This window comes from Centruroides sculpturatus, unplaced genomic scaffold (assembly GCF_000671375.1).
Source record: "Centruroides sculpturatus isolate CEXI.00-Female unplaced genomic scaffold, Cexi_2.0 scaffold1167, whole genome shotgun sequence".
In the NCBI taxonomy this organism is placed as follows: Eukaryota; Metazoa; Arthropoda; class Arachnida; order Scorpiones; family Buthidae; genus Centruroides; species Centruroides sculpturatus.
This window is the reverse complement of record NW_019385399.1, coordinates 44,553-61,049: the sequence shown is the minus strand read 5'-3', so window position 1 is coordinate 61,049 and position 16,497 is coordinate 44,553. Positions and strand designations below refer to the sequence as shown.

At 31.1% G+C, this 16,497-nt stretch overlaps 1 protein-coding gene across 4 annotated transcripts in view; it reads right to left on the bottom strand.

Annotated features, from left to right (window-relative positions):
• Positions 1-16,497, bottom strand: part of LOC111638540 (phosphatidylinositol glycan anchor biosynthesis class U protein-like) — a 56,748-nt gene that overhangs the window by 12,572 nt on the left and 27,679 nt on the right. For all 4 annotated transcript variants that reach the window (XM_023384264.1, XM_023384262.1, XM_023384260.1 and 1 more), the window contains exons 6-11: positions 15,938-16,038; positions 15,775-15,872; positions 12,206-12,360; positions 6,749-6,892; positions 1,638-1,762; positions 1,429-1,571 (exon numbers count right to left, since the gene is read on the bottom strand). In XM_023384264.1, the coding sequence (XP_023240032.1) occupies positions 1,429-1,571; positions 1,638-1,762; positions 6,749-6,892; positions 12,206-12,360; positions 15,775-15,872; positions 15,938-16,038 (766 nt within the window). The remainder of the gene's footprint in view (positions 1-1,428; positions 1,572-1,637; positions 1,763-6,748; positions 6,893-12,205; positions 12,361-15,774; positions 15,873-15,937; positions 16,039-16,497) is intronic.

The following is a 16,497-nucleotide window of genomic DNA, read 5'->3' as shown; positions in this document are numbered from 1 at the left end:
TTTATGCAAAAGGTTCAAGGAACATAAATACGCATTAGAAAAGAACCTGTCTAACACAGCATTAGCAGCTTATGCTCATCATCATGTTATACAAGTGAATTGTGAACAAGTGAAGTTCATCAAGCCTACCTCTAACTTCAACACTATTAGCTACCTAGAGAAATTGGAGATTTAGAAGGGTAATAAGAAATCAGCATGAATCAATCATCATGCTTTCTGACACATGGAAATCACATTTTGAACTTTAACTGCTTTTATTCTATTAGATGATAATGTTTATTTATTTATCATTTGTTATTATTTTTATACATATATAATATTTATTCTTTGCTTCTTTTGTATTTAAAAATTTTTATTCTTATGTTCATTCATATTTAAATAATTTGTATTCTATTTGTAAAAATTTTGTATCTCATGTTCCTCCAGGTTAATTATTTAAATTTTTTATCTTGTGTTCTTTTATATTACAAATTTATATTTATATGTTCTTTAACTGAAGAAGACCATTTAATCTGGTCGGAAACGTTTTTATTCCAATAAACTTTTTTGAAGGGAATTTGAAAGGTTGTTTTTCACTCATATCATGTATTAGAATATTTTCCACTGTAATATATCAGTCTGGCTTTATTTAGCATTAACAATGTGTGTGCATACACACAACTAAAGAATAGTTTCTAAATTATGTGATACCTTATGGTATTTTAAAAACACTTCACACTTCTTATACCAGTGTACAAAATTTAATGAATGTACAAATGTTTTCAGCCACTTTAAGGAACCTTCATCAGGTGAGAAAGCCATTTTTGTATGTCAAACTAGTTTAAAAATATTTTAAAAACTTTGAGTGTGTTTCTATGACATTTTTACCTTATTGTACCAATCACGACATCTGTGATGAAGTTTTCCGTTACCACATTTTTCATTGATGGCTTCCTTACTGTGGCCTAATCATTGTATTATTATTATTAGTCCAAATAAAAGTAATTTAGCCAGAATTAAACAGAAGTGTAAAAATCTTTTTCCTTTGGCATTATGGTAAATTTTTGGCTTGTAATTTATCCATGATGATGTTAATAGGACAAGACTATTAAAATTTCTGTCTGACCTTATTAGCTAGCCAAATTATCTTGTTATTCTTCTGACATTTTGTATTTCTATGCTACAACTGGCCAACAAATATTCTAATTAGAATGAATATCATTCATTCATTCATTTTGCTTCATTTATCTCTATGGAAGGAGTTGTCCATGTCTTTACACAAAAACCCATGAAAATATTTAGTACATTCCTAAAATAAAATCTTTCTGATCATTTTTCTTTAACTGCAACACGGGAACAGCCTGAATGCCAATAATACCCATACATAATGCTTAATTAATTAAAGAGAGTGACACATTACCAGCAAAAACTACTATTGGTTATATTTACCTGTCCAGTGTTGAAGGCTAGAGATATGCCAAAGTAAAAATTGGCATTAGCACTTCCTGCATATATCCACAGATACCAGAGAACTGGAGCCAAAACAGAACAACTGAAGAGGATGCAGCCCACCAGAAAACTCTGTCGTGTGTCTGCAGAAAGATTAGAGTTAACATTATCTGAACTACCATATATTTTTACTTTTAAAAACTACTTACGTAAAAATAAATGAGTCCAGATAGGCATTATGGCCAAGTACAGACCTACATCACTTATGCTGGGATACGATTTGAATACAGCCATCAGAGTCAGCAATATGTAGAACAGCAACATTGGTTCCTTTCTAAAATAAAATGTCTTTCAACTTTCATAAACACCAATGTAACCAAATGCTAATACCTCATATAACACTTTAAACCAATAATCCAGCAACAAATAAACTTTAATACTTAAACAAATGTTTTCCACAATTTTCAATGGTCATCAACAGTCATCTTTAGGTTACATAACAGAAGATCAAACATCAAACGTAAAATATAAATTTAAAATTAAAGAAGTGTGGTAACAACATGTTGGCAAAAGCAAGCACATATGCAAAGATGTGGCATCCAAAATATAAATAAGTAAAAATAAAGATATAACAAAAAAATACAATAAAAACTGGAGATTTGATATCATAACTCCCAAGCATAAGATACGGTTTCTGGATCCTTAAAATTAATAGTGGCGATTCTCTTTGTAGCTTTGTATATTTCGAGCCTTCCAAATATCTGAGATGTGCTGGGATAGATGTGCAATGCAGATGGGCCCAATAAAGTGATACTATGACATTAGTGTCAGAGGCAAAAGCCAAAAGAGCAGTTATCAACCTCCAAGATTTGCTGTATGTAATCACCACTCTGGAAGGTTTTCTCCATCAAATGCACAACAATCCAGAATGATGTTTACTCCACAGTTTGCAATTACCAAACACTTTTTCCATCTATTAAGATTGAACCAACTTTCCGTGAACTGTACAACTTTCTACTCTCTAACATCAAAAATTCAGCTAAACACTATGCCTTGGTATTGGAATTGGCCAATCTCATTTTTCATCTTTGAAAGGGTCACCTATCTTCAAGCTAGAGGCATCTCAATGGGTAGTCTGATTTTCAGTATTTTGTGTAAACCTGTCATATGATTCTAGAGCAGACTGTCCTTCCCATCTTTCATGACCAAATCATCCTGTACAAAAGATATGTTGAGAACACACTCATTACAGTGGCTAAAAATTTGTACAGCCTACCACTGCACACAGAACAGGATAGTTTCTATCAGGTCCACTTTTTGAATATTGTTATCACTCTATGTAACGTATGTAACAGCTGTTTCATACAGACATCTCCCAAAAGGAATCTTACAGGCCTTTATTCATTCCTACATGGTCTCATGACCCATACTTGTACAAAGTAGCCACATTCAGGATTCTTGTTAAAAGAGTTTTTCATCCATTGCTCTGATACCCGATGCAGGAACTGGGAGCTACACTGTATCTACTGTTTAGCCTCTATGCATGGCTATTCTCCAAAGTTTATTAGTCCATTCAGTGGTATTTCAGGCAGGACAACCCCAAAATGAGGTTGATGTTCAGCAAGGATCTACACAACATCTACAGGAAATTTGCAGAAATCTCCAATATTAACATCACCTATAAAAGGAGTCAGACAGTTTTTTCATTGCTTAGAAATGCTAAGGATCCTTGTCAAGAGTCTTTACTCCTGGGTATATATGCCATATGTATTAAAGACAACAGAATTGACTGACACTATGAGTATATTGGAATGACAACCAGATTGTTGAGCATCAGAACTAAAGAGTATGATAGCCCATGAAAAAAAGTTTGAGCACAACTGCTCTTGTGGCTTCCACTTCTGACAATAACGTCAATGTATCATTTTATTGGGGCCATCTTCTGCATTTCATATCTATCCTGGCACATCTCAGGTATTTGGAGAGGCTTGAAATGTACAAAGTTATAAAGAGAGTCACCACTATTAATTTTAAGGACCCAGAAACTGTATCTTATTCTTGGAAAGTTATACAGTAGAACCTCGATTATGCGGACTAATTGGGGATGAAGGTAGTCTGGATAAGGAAAAATCCGGATAATCGAAACAAATACTTTAATTTGTCTTTTAATGATAATACAACACGTTTTCTTTTCAATGACATATCGGTAATATTAAAAATAAATACTATATTTAAATCGTGATCAAATTTTGAAGAAACAAATGTTTGTATTGAACTTGGACTACTACTGACCAGCGCTAACAGACTACCTATTGTTTTAAAGGCCCTCTGGTGGTGCAAGAAGACGGATTTTATAAAATAAAAAGCAGTTGAAACTGCATTTTTATGAATAAAAATTTGACAAACTATTTATCATTTTATGACGTGTAAAATTTTTTCATTGCATTCGCGGCTTTTAAGTAATGCATAAACCTTCGAGGCGCGAGGCCCTTCGGACCATGAGGCATAGACGGTGGCCCATGTCGTCCATGCCTTACGCTGCCCTTGGTCATAGAAATGATGTAATTTGAATATAAATTATTTATAAATACGTATGTCAAGTTATATTTTTATTATGACTTAAAATATATTTAAGAGTTTACGACCACTGTGCTGGGTGAGACGCTGTTGAAACATAAAAAGTTATGCATTCCATCACGTACATAAACAGTGTCATAATTTGCCAAGTGCAAATCAGCATATTCGTAAAATTTTTGTTTATTTTGAACAATCCGGATAATGGAGGTCCAGATAATCGAAATTCTACTGTATTTGAAATTTTATATCATCATATCTCCTGTTTTTGTTATTTTTTTATATTGTTATTTTTACTTATTTATTTCTATTTTAATTACCTCTCCTGTATGTGTGTGAAAGCCAGGACTGATGAAAAGTTTAGGCGTAAAAAATTAAATTTTTCTGAAACATACAAGGTAAAAAATTTTTCCAGTGAAAAATAATTTAAGTGTTGGAGGATATAATTGTATCTCTTGCTGGAGTCACTTCCTTTCCCAGGTGACAATTCAATGTGTCACCAGGAACCTAACAACAAAAATCATTATTGGAGGGAGAAATCAACATTATGAAAAATTGGCAGGAGAAGAAAGAGGGGAGGACCCCAAATAAAAGGCAACATCCAATGAAAACACAGAGAGTTTGTCCATCAAATAGAGTTCATTCATTTTGAGAGTTTGTTCGTCTCTCATCTCGGATACATCCTGCTGATCCTAGCAAGTTATCCAATCAATCCCCTCCAATCAAGTTAGCTTATGAACACTCCAATTCAACTCATTGAAGATTCTGAACAATCCTGCGAAATCATTTATTCACCAATCGTACGATTCCCAAAAGAATCAACCTTGATTTAACTAAGGTATTTATCAACTCACAAACTATTGTGAATTCTCTCTCTCTCGTTGTCAGGGACCTGCAATATTAATGATAATTGCTACTTTGTAGAGATCCTTATAAAATTAGCATCTAGCTAAGATCCTTATATAACTTATATACAGAAATGTAAAATGTTTATGTAGATAAATGGGTATTGTTTAATGTTAAATTCATAGTGGAGTGCACTTCTTTCGGTTGTCTCTCAGACTGTCTCCATCCCAGGCCAGAGCACCTACACACACATGACCGCTTGTATACAAAAACAAACTTAACAGCCATAGATGTTTCTGTGTCTGTCCTCAAACATAGTGGTGTCAGGACCTCACAACTTAATCATCACTGACGTGGTGCTGACCCTTTGGTTACATGGTGCAAAAGCATAGAGGGCTCTTTCTGCATTGTCAACATGCACCTGCCTTTGCTGGCATGTTGTTACCAAGCTCTTTTAATTTTTAAATTTATATTTTATGTTCTGTTTGATCTTCTATTATGTAACATGAAGCTGACTGTTGAAAATGGTGGAAAACATTTTGTTTTGTGTAACAATTCACTTGTTGTTTCTAGATTATTGGTTTAAAGGGTTAGGAGAAAATTAAAAGTAAATGTATTTTAATAAAAATGTAAAATTAATGAAGTTTTTTGTTTGTCATTTTTACAACAAAGGGCATAAACCGAGGACAGGCCCAGACAGTCAATTTCCTTATAGTATACACAACAGGAGTCCAATTGGCTAAGGAATTTAAGGCAGTAGCCTACCACTAGGAGACTCAGAAATCAGGAAGTTGAAAAATCCCAGGAATTTTTCATATGGGGATAGTCCAGGAAAGTCAGGCCTTTGTTCACCACCTGGCTGCCTCCATTTGTGGGCTTGGCCAATGAACATAGAAAAAGACCCTCTTAGTACCAAGGCAAACAGAATGTAAAAGAAATAAGTAAACATCACAAATTAAAATTTGTTCACCATTCTAAAAATCTTGTCCTATATTTTTATGTTTGCATTTCTAAATTATTCAACTTATGGTTTATAAATCCTGAGGAAGATCATTGAATATGATTGAAAACATTAGTTTATTAAACATTTTTATGCTGATGTACAAAATTTTCTGACATTTGGTATCTACTGAAGCACTGTGTATCCTAGAAACATTTATTGCAAATTAAATGTTACTGGCTTTTAAATCTTTTTGGCATTTTACCTTTGAGTAATGTGAACTATGGAGCCAACAGAAACACAGAAATAGCTCAGCTGGTCTAGAGTTCAGATTATATATTAATTACAATTTTTATTTGCTCTCTAAATAATGTAATTTTTCTAAACTGCTTCCATAAAAAATCTTGCTTATAATTTCTATTTTAATATAGCCACTAATTCCATTGACTCCATTATTTTGAAATAATAATTTTAAAGTTTTCAATACGATGTGAAGCAGAGAAAATATAATTACTTCTTGTTATTGGAAATCAAATATAAACATATTGCATGCATCTAGTTTAATACTAATGGCAGCTACCATGCAGGTTTAAAACTGCATGCCTCTCAGAGTCTTCAAGGTGATTCTTAAGACTAATTAATTGGAATCTTCATTTATACAAACAACTTTATATGACCCAGAATGAAACAAAGTTTATGGTCAAGTTTTGGAGTAGAACAAATTGAAACAATTGATCCAGACAGTTTCATAGCATACCTTTTAATTTCTATCTTATGACAAAAAAAAATTTGGTGTTTCAAAATTTTAACTGACTTCATCTTATACACAATTAATAAATAACTTCTACAATTTTTGAGATTTACTCACACACAAAATATGCATCATATACTTTAATAGGGAAATTAAAAAATAACAAACATTATATTTGAACAAATGAAATATGTTAATAATGTACTTACTTCAATCTAATAGCAAGTGGCAAAGTATAAATGAAAGCATTTATTTGAAACGTCCAAAGAAAAAATATACGAAAATGTTCAAACATTTCTGTAAAGAAATACCAAAACAATCCAATATTTGGTGTTAAATCTGGTACAGATAATCTGGAAAATAAAGAAGACTAATTAATTTGAAATGTAATTTATATTTCATTTTGTAGATCTATTACATATAATTTGAATGTTTTTTGTAACATTTAACGTATTAAATGAATATTTTTAATATTTAGGAAGTCAAGAAAAAGTTTCTTTAAATATTAAAAACAACTAGTAATAAGATCAACTAGTCCAAGACAGTTTCTATAAATTTCTAGTCCAAGTCATCAGTTGTCTGTCCAAGCCTGAAACTCATCAAGTTGAGACACAGACTTCAACACTGTAACGTTGGTCCAATAAGTTCTGGAATCTCTCTATTTCTGAACTGGTTTCACCTGTCTCTTGGGTACTTGACAACTCTCCCTATTCTCCTGTTTGTGTTCTCACTTCAAGGACCATCCAAAAAGTTTACTTTCTCCCCATATATGCCCTCAGGAAACTATGCATTCATTGTTTGACAATTCCAGGAAGTGGCCTTTATCTCCAAGGGAATATTAATTAAGAAGATTAGAAGGTGGAGAGAACAAAGGAAATATGCAAAAGACTATGAACTAAACCTAAAATATAATATGGCATATGGCCAGAGCATTTGCATCAACAATATTATGAAGTTGCTACTGTTCATTTTATGATTTACTTCTTCCAGTTCATTAATGCAGTGTATGTCATAGTCTTCTGATGATAGGTAGACATTGACCGGAAAAAGTTGGGGATTCTGATGAATTACTGCCATTGTAATATTTGCTGTAGAAAAGTGTGGAATCATGACAATATCCAAAGTACCATTTTGTACAATGATACCAGATTTTTCCCTATTGTCCTTTTGGATAGCAAGAGTCCATCATTGACAATCCTGGCATTCACAAAGGATGATGATCACAAAGAATCCATCATTGACATCCATCAAACTTGACAATCCTTTTATGCATGGTATAAGGCTCTTGAATTAAAATTATATCAGCATCCAGTTCATTAGCCATTTTAATGTCAAATAATGCCAAGTTATTTTAAACAAAAGAAAACAGTCTCAAACTAAATTATAATGGTCAAATGAAACAAAACCCATAAATATAAAATAACATTCAGACTTGACTCCTTACAAATAATGTATATCATCATGGCCAACTAATTTTATTTCACTCACTGTTTAGTCATTTTTTTGTTGCTGGGAGTTACTATTCTGACTAATTTTGAAGCCATTTTCTGTTCCAAGGCCTGATACTTCTACTTTTATCTTCTTATTTTTATAATTTGGGTCTTTTTTGTCATAAAGGATAGGATAGCACCTGATATCCTCCAACAGTTTTTTAACAGCAGTATCAGACCATCTAATATTTGCCATTTTGTTTTCACCTTTTTAAATTTCTACACCATACTATATATAGTGCTAAGGATTATGGATAAAAATACAATATCAATACTGCTTTCACTGAAGGCTGGAATGATGTGTTCCTTATTCAAACAAATCTGGGATATAAGGTCGAGCATTGTGAAACACTTCTCTGGGATTCAGGTAGTGACCATAGATATATTTGAGCAGAAATCAGGAGCACAGAATCCAATAAGATCAATAACACAAAGCACCACCACAATTTACTGACCCACATATAGAGAAATACTTGGGGCCTGGGCCCAAGATCAACCAGGCTCATCTATCACTCAGTCATTAAACTGGCAGCTTTTTACAGGGTGCAGGTTTGGAGGTAGGCTTTAAACAATACTCACATAAGAAACTCTTATCAATCCAGAGAAAATAAACCATCTGGGTCTGCAGGGCATGTCATACACTGCCAACAAGATGCCTTGCTCATCCTGGCAAACAACAAGCCTATATATTTGAAGGCTAAGGAAATAGTCTGGAATGGTTTTTAATAAGGAATAATTTGAAAGATAACGCCACAGAAGAGATTAACGCATTATTACAATCAGCCAGCCTTCCACCCATTGTGAAGATCTGGTAATGGACATCTGCAGCAATGACATTGACATGGCTTAGACAGTGGAACAACCCTTACCAACCTCTCAGAAAAAAATGAATATGACATCTACATGGATTTCCATGTCAATACTATGAAGAACAACCACTGGAAATTCTTCACTGACAGGTCACTAAACGATAGGGCATAAAAGATAGACAAGCATGATAAAACAACGTATCAAGTTGCCCTTAAGATGGCTAACCACTGCAGCATTACTCAAGCAGAGTTGTGGGCCATCTATAGGCCTTCTACTAATGCTGATTACTATACAGGTCCAGAAACACTATCCTGAACTAGATGTATATAATACTACAACACATTCAAACCTAGAATTTATAAAACAAATTAATGAAATTATAAAAAAATTAAAAGAAAATTAAATTTGATTATCTTTTGTGTAAAACAACACTTAAACAATTTGTATAGTATGTCGCAAAAGAAAATAATCCAACAATGAGTTGTTTAACTTTTTCCTGGAAACATTTTGTAGTGACATCTGTTATGCCACACTTTTTATTTATTATTATTATAAAATGGCAAAAAACTTAACTATGAAGTTAGAGATAAGTTTTATAAAAAATTGTAAATGCTAATAATGAGTATAAATTCTCATTAAGTTCAACCTTATTTGAGATACAAAAACAATCCTTTATCTCCCCACCCTGTCGACCTTTAACCACATAAATTTAATAGCGTCAATCCCCAATATACAAACCAACCCACACACTTTCAGAAATTTTCAACAAAAAGCACAGGAGTTATTAACCACTCAGCAGTACCATAGTATTAACCACATTGACGGCTATATCGGCAAAAAAGAATTTTGCGGATATAGCCAAAAACTAGCACGAAAAAAAATTCACATAAAAAAGGAATTATGTAACAATAAAAAAAGACTTTTCTTTACTAGACATAACTGTTTACAAAATCTTTTTCCGAAATGGTAATGAGAAAAAAACGCATTTTCCCATGCGTTTTTTTCTCATTACCATTATACTTAAAAAATTTTCCACATTTATTCTCCTCTACATAGAGATAGCACCATACTTGACTAACCCACTGCTGAAAGGTTAAGCTTCAAACAGGGTGAATAAATCGTTCTCCCCCCCACACACACAAACTAACATCCATACAGACAGAGAAAACCCTGAATTTTTTTGCATTTCTTGACATTTCAAGGTCCCAAGTTCAAAAATATAAAAATCTTGGGGGTCATTGTTTGATTAATTGACATACTTTCTCTCTGTTATATAACAGCTAGATAAGTAAAAATTGTAATTAAGGATTTAAAATGTGCAAAGTGAAATAAATAAATAATTATTAAAAATAATAAAATTCACTGGTCTTAATCAAAAATAAAATCAAATCAAATAGAATGAAAATCAAATTAATTGAAAATTAAAATAATATTTATAAAAATCTTTTAAAAATTATTTGAAATGTTCAAATTGTAAATCTAATTTTACTTTACTGGCTGTTATATATAAACAGAGGGAAAGTATGATGATAGATCAAACAATGACCTCTCCAAGATTTTTACATTTTGGAATTAGGACACCTTGAAATGTTGAGAAATGCAAAAAAATTTGGGGGTAATTTCTGTATGTTAGTGTGTTTGGGTATGTTAGTGTGTGTTTGGGGCATGATTTCTTCCATCCTGTTTGAAGCTTAATAACTCCTGTACTTTTTGTCAATAATTTCTGAAATTTTGCAGGGCGGTTTGTGTATTAGGGGATCAATCCTATTAAATTTTGGTGGTTAAAGGTTGAAAAAGTGGGGAAATGAAAGGGTTATGTGTATCTCCAGTAAGGTTGGACTTAATGACAATTTTACTTGTTAAAGCATTTACAATTTTTTATAAAACCCATTCCTACCCTCAAAATTAACTTTTTTACTATTTTACAATAGTTAAAAATATTAAAAAAATTTTCAATAAAATATGATAGCAGATGGCACCACCAAATGTTGCTGGTTAAGCAACTTGTTGCTGGATTTTTTAAAATTTAGGTTATTTGTAAGTGGGGGTGACAAAACATTTTGCTTTTAATATAACTTATATAGAGAATACAGATTGCTGGTAAGTAAGCCCAATGCTGACTGGATGGCAACTCTAAAGTCACCCTATCTCCCTGAAAATGGAAACAGACAGTACCAACCAAGTGCAATCTCCTGTTGCTCTGATTACACAAAAGAAAAGTTTGGTGTAACATACATCACCTCATGTACGGGGCATTGCCTACTCCCTGCTTTGTCAATGTGAAAGTTTCCAATAAACCAGTACTTAATTGTTAATATCATAATTTAAAAAATTTTTAATCTTCAATCAAAACAAATAATTAATTTTCTTATAAAACATAAAAGAATCATTTTTAAGAATCAAAAATCATGACAAAATTTCCTTGATTTTGATTAATTGTCCCATCACTAATCCTTAACCAAATCAGAGACTACAGGGACATCTGCTTCCAGATAAACAGACACCTTAAATAATTCAATGTTTTATGATTTCATAAATACTGATTTGTGTTTACTTAGATGATTATTATTTTTTCAAATTTATTTTGTATTTAAATCACTTTGGTCTTTCATTGCTTAATTTAGCATTGATAAAATACATCATATAAAAATTCTAATATAACAAACAAAATTCATAAAACAAAAAACAATGTTAAAAGTCTACTGCAAGATTTTATTTTCATTGTTCTTCAAATAATGTAAATACCTAGTTTCTTCAATTCAAAGATGCACTACACATTTGAAATTGAATTTTAAGTTTTTTTATGGAGAGAAAAAATTCTAAAATAATCAATTTTAATTAAGCTTTGTTAAGTAACAAGTTAGAAAAATGAAATACAAATACCACAAAATAGGTAATGTATGACAATCTTATTTCCATTCTCTCCACACATACAATAACTACTAGTTTTAATGCTGCATAGTAGTGTCATCTCAAAGTAATTTTAAATTAAATGCTCATTACCAGAAAAGATCTTTTGAACTAACGAGATTGTTGAGTAATGTGGCCAAATATTTTTATTAACAACATACAGCATGTAACATGGTCTACTCTCATCAACTGTCAATTATCATATCAAACTGAGAATTTAAGTCTTTGTCAATTGTAAGACTCAAGTCTATTTTGGACAAATAAACATGGATAAAAAGAAGGTTATAGTCAAGAAAATACAATAAATCAATTATCAGTATATACTATAAAATTAAATGTTTAATTCTATCTTAATTGAATTTTACTTTAAAAAAAATATCAAAAAATTACAGAGAAAAATTCTATTAAAATATTTCAATTCAGATTATTTTATTAATTTATTTTAGAAATACTTACATGCACCCATAGGTTGACCAAAGAAATCTCCAGGATCCCATTATTTTATAAGATACAATGATTAAAATAGCTATTGACATAGTAAATATTACTATTGTTTGTATAAAAATTCTGGCTGCCTTCTTATTCTTGTAATTATTTCCACTGTATTTCATCTAAAATAATTACACAAACTTTATAAAATTTTCTTACATACCATTAGGTACTTAAAAGTAATTCTATTCTATTACAATATTTTATCCAACACTTTTATTCTAGCACAATTCACTTTAAGCTAAGGTTTTTGACATTTTATTATCATGTTATTGCCAGGCTACTGTCATACATTTAACGGAAAGGAATACAATCAAACTAAATTAGAGATTTCAAAATATCAAATGTTTTAACTATTTGTATTTTCTTATTTGATCTAATGAATATTCTAGTTTTATAGTTACAAATTACTATATTTACTCGCATATAAAACAAGGTTTTTATTCATTTATCACAGCTTTAAATTCCTAGGTCATCCTATATACACAAATGAAAGCATCTTTGTGTTTTTGCAAATAATTTTTGTGAACCATGTATTTGCATTTTTTACTGGATGGTAAGCATATGGTAAAAAAAGCCTACCCTCTTGTATTTAAAAACTTAAGCATTTTATCTGGGTCGTTTGAATCTTTCTTGTGTATTGTCAAGAGTAAAGATGAGTAGCAATAATTAAAGCAAAACTTTTGAATTGAATTCCAGATTGAAATTCCAAAATCACTCAGGAGCCCAATATAAGTTTTAATCCATTCCCACATGAAAACAGATGATTATTCTGAAATCAGAATTCGGAGAAACTCATAAGTGTAATTGATGGAGAGTGGATTCAACTGTTAAGAATCCAAACATCTTTAACCTGATGATGGCCCATGGAATGGGTTAAAAACATTTGTTCAGCAGAATAAATAAGCTTTCTCACTATTAAGGTGTGTTGACTTTATAATGTTAAGAATTGGCAGAAAAGGTTTCTTATTGTCCAGTTTTACATGAACAAATTACGTTGTTGATTTTACAAGATTTTTCCTTAAAGTTTAAAATGACAGTAATTTTTGCAGGACAGTGTGCATTTACGTTCATTTGATATTTTACTTGTGATTAAACAAAATAAAATTAGAATTGTATTAATAAATCTAAGTTTCTTTATTCTGATCTTTATAGTCACACCTCATCCTATATGCAAGGCTGTCTTATATGCAAGTAAATACGGTACTTAACTGTCCTATATGTTACTTATGCATATATTTTATATATATATATAAAATATATGCATAAGTCATATATTAATTTTTGAATTTATTTCTATATTCTTACTTTTTAATATTAATAAAAAGTAAAAATATAGAAATAAAATTCAAAAAGTAATATAATTGCTGACCTCAGAGTGAGAGTGATCCAAGTCCAGTTTTGGTGTTAAAGCCATAGCAAGTGGAGTTTGCTTAAAACAACTGCTCTAATGCAAAACAGATCCAAGTAGAATTTGTTATTATAAATTCCACTTGACTCTCAGGAAAAAATAAAAAAAACATGGGAAATATTATGTAGCTGTTTTTGTTAATTGTCTCAAAATTAGAAATTACCAACATGGATCACACTTGCTCTGAAGTCATCAACTGACACATAGTATAACGTGTACATGGTGGTCATAAAGTAATTTAACCAACTAGCAGCAACCACAGAAGTGCAGAAAGCAAGGAATCTGTTGAAACTTTTGCAGGACATGTGTACAGGATGACATGTGTTCCCCATTATTTTCTCCCTACTCTCAATAATAATCTCCATTTTTTAAAAAATTTGAATCTATTGGAAACATATGAATTGTATTATTTTCATTTCTATAATTATTACAACTAAAAACTGAACAATGTTGATGAGATTTCAATTTTGTTTTTGCCAATGGCATGTTTACATGAGATTTAAACATAAAAGTAGCATGACTTTATCCTGTTTGTAAGATTCCCAAGATGACTGCCAGACGTCAGCTACTTTATTTTCAACTTCCATTAAGTGTAACTTTCATCACTTCTCACAAAATGGTCAGTAGTATATGATTTAGGATTTTTGAAGGACAAAAACTCAAAATTATGGGATTCCCACTTTTTGTAGTAATGTCACTATAAGGTAAGCAGTGTGTTCTCTGGCACCACCTTGCTAAAAGAATACAATTGGTATTCCACTTTTGTTGAGTTATACAATAAACAATAAAGAATTCCAAAATGGCATTTATAATGCTCTAAAGATGTTATGTTCAATTTCCACACTTAATATTCCAAGTTAAATGCTAATTTTCTGATAGCATATCAAGAATAATGTGAAAAGTTTTTGATGACTATAAATGATAATTTTTTCATTTTTGACTCTTTCCATCCCTTGAGAACTAAGAAAACCTTTTTACTATAATTAATTCTTAGTTCGATTGTAGGTTCAACTGGGTTTACAATGTGGCAGCTGGGCGACAAGAAATAGGAGTCGACATGAATGAGACACACCGTCTGTGAAAAGATGGAAGACTCAAGATCATTCAGACTAGTCTTTTTGTGGATGGAATCCAGGAGAGGCAATCTTGGGTCTTCCAGAGTGGCAAACCAACGCCATAACTGCCATGACTGTCTGGCCATCATACAACTGTTTTGGGAGATTACATAGCCTGGTAGACGGAATTCGTTTTTATCTGTATAAAATGTTTTGTCTAGTACAACAGTTTCCATAAGGAAAAAAAAACTGTCATGTTTGATGATAGTTTGGAATCATTCACAATAAAGCGCACACTGTTTTATAAACAGTTTCCTACATTTGCACACAAAACGCCTTCTATAGAAATAACTTTAATTCAAATCACACTTTTTTGCCCAGTATCTAATCCTAATGTTAGTTGCCTGCATCAATTTCCATACTAATTTAGACAGGTTTTGCAATGTTTTGTCAAAAATGTCCAAAAAATCTCTTCTCTAATAAATAACTACATCTACTACTTCTAATTTTTGAAAATTGGTGAAAGAGCATACCACAATCATTAAAAACAAGATATGAAAATTTAAATTGGGTGTTAAAACACAGAAGAATGCAAAATACAGATTACTCCAAGTACTTTCATTTGCATTGATGCAAACATCAGGGATACAGATAATAGAACAAAGCTTTATTTAAAAAAAAAACTTTGTTTCATTATCCGTATCCCTGAAATTTTCATATCATGTTTTTGCTACTTGCTGTAACTGCTGACAAACTGTATTCTGAAATGCATCGATTAAATTGCATACCATATTATAATGCAAACTGGAATCTTTTCATAAAAGTTTAATTTTGATGCATCTGAAACATGTCGTGTCATCAAAGTGCATCAATTTTAACATATTTATTAATAAACAGGCAAACAAACTATTTCACCAAACTATAAACAAGCATCAAAATAAAATTTCAAACTACCTTCTTGAAACATTCATTCTCTGTCTCCGGCAAGAAACATAAATGAGAAATGTAACCCATGAAACTCTTTCCAAATGCTAATTATTTATAACACACTTTTATGGATTTTAAGTTACCTGAACTATATACATTGACATCGGAACAATCAGCATCACTGGATAAAAAGAATGATATGATGCAACTGCAAGAACTATGGTCGCCAAGTACAATTTACCTACAATAATATTTAAAAGTGATCATTTGAAGAAAATTTTATAATTTTTTAACAGATATACTTACCGGCGCTAGTGAAATAAAACACAGCAGATATTAACAAATTGACAAACACCGTCGTAGATTTTCCGACGGAAGCTGCCACAGTGTACGGAGAAATCAGATATCTAAGACAGACAAGAATAAAAAATATAATAAAATCTACAAAAATCAATAATTTTTCAATTAACAATATAACATTTCAATGCACAGAAAATTAAATACTTAAAATTCAAATATTACTATTCAATATGAAAGCCAAACTTTGTCAAACAAATGTCTTTTATAATTTGTTATTATTTTATTGGGAATCTTTTATTTCTTGTTATCTGGGGGGTGGAATACAATTGTTTTCTAACGTTTCCAATTGTAATAATAAAAATAAAAATAAATAAAAAATAAAAACTATTTTTTCATCTATCTACAATGTTTGCTTTCCATTTATAACTAAATTTTCAAAATTAACTTATAGTACAAATGTAAAAATTTTTCTATTCATCCATCTACACAAATTTCATACTGCTCAAAATAACTTTTACTATTATACAGAAAAGATTTGTAAACTTTCAATTACCATAAAATGGAAT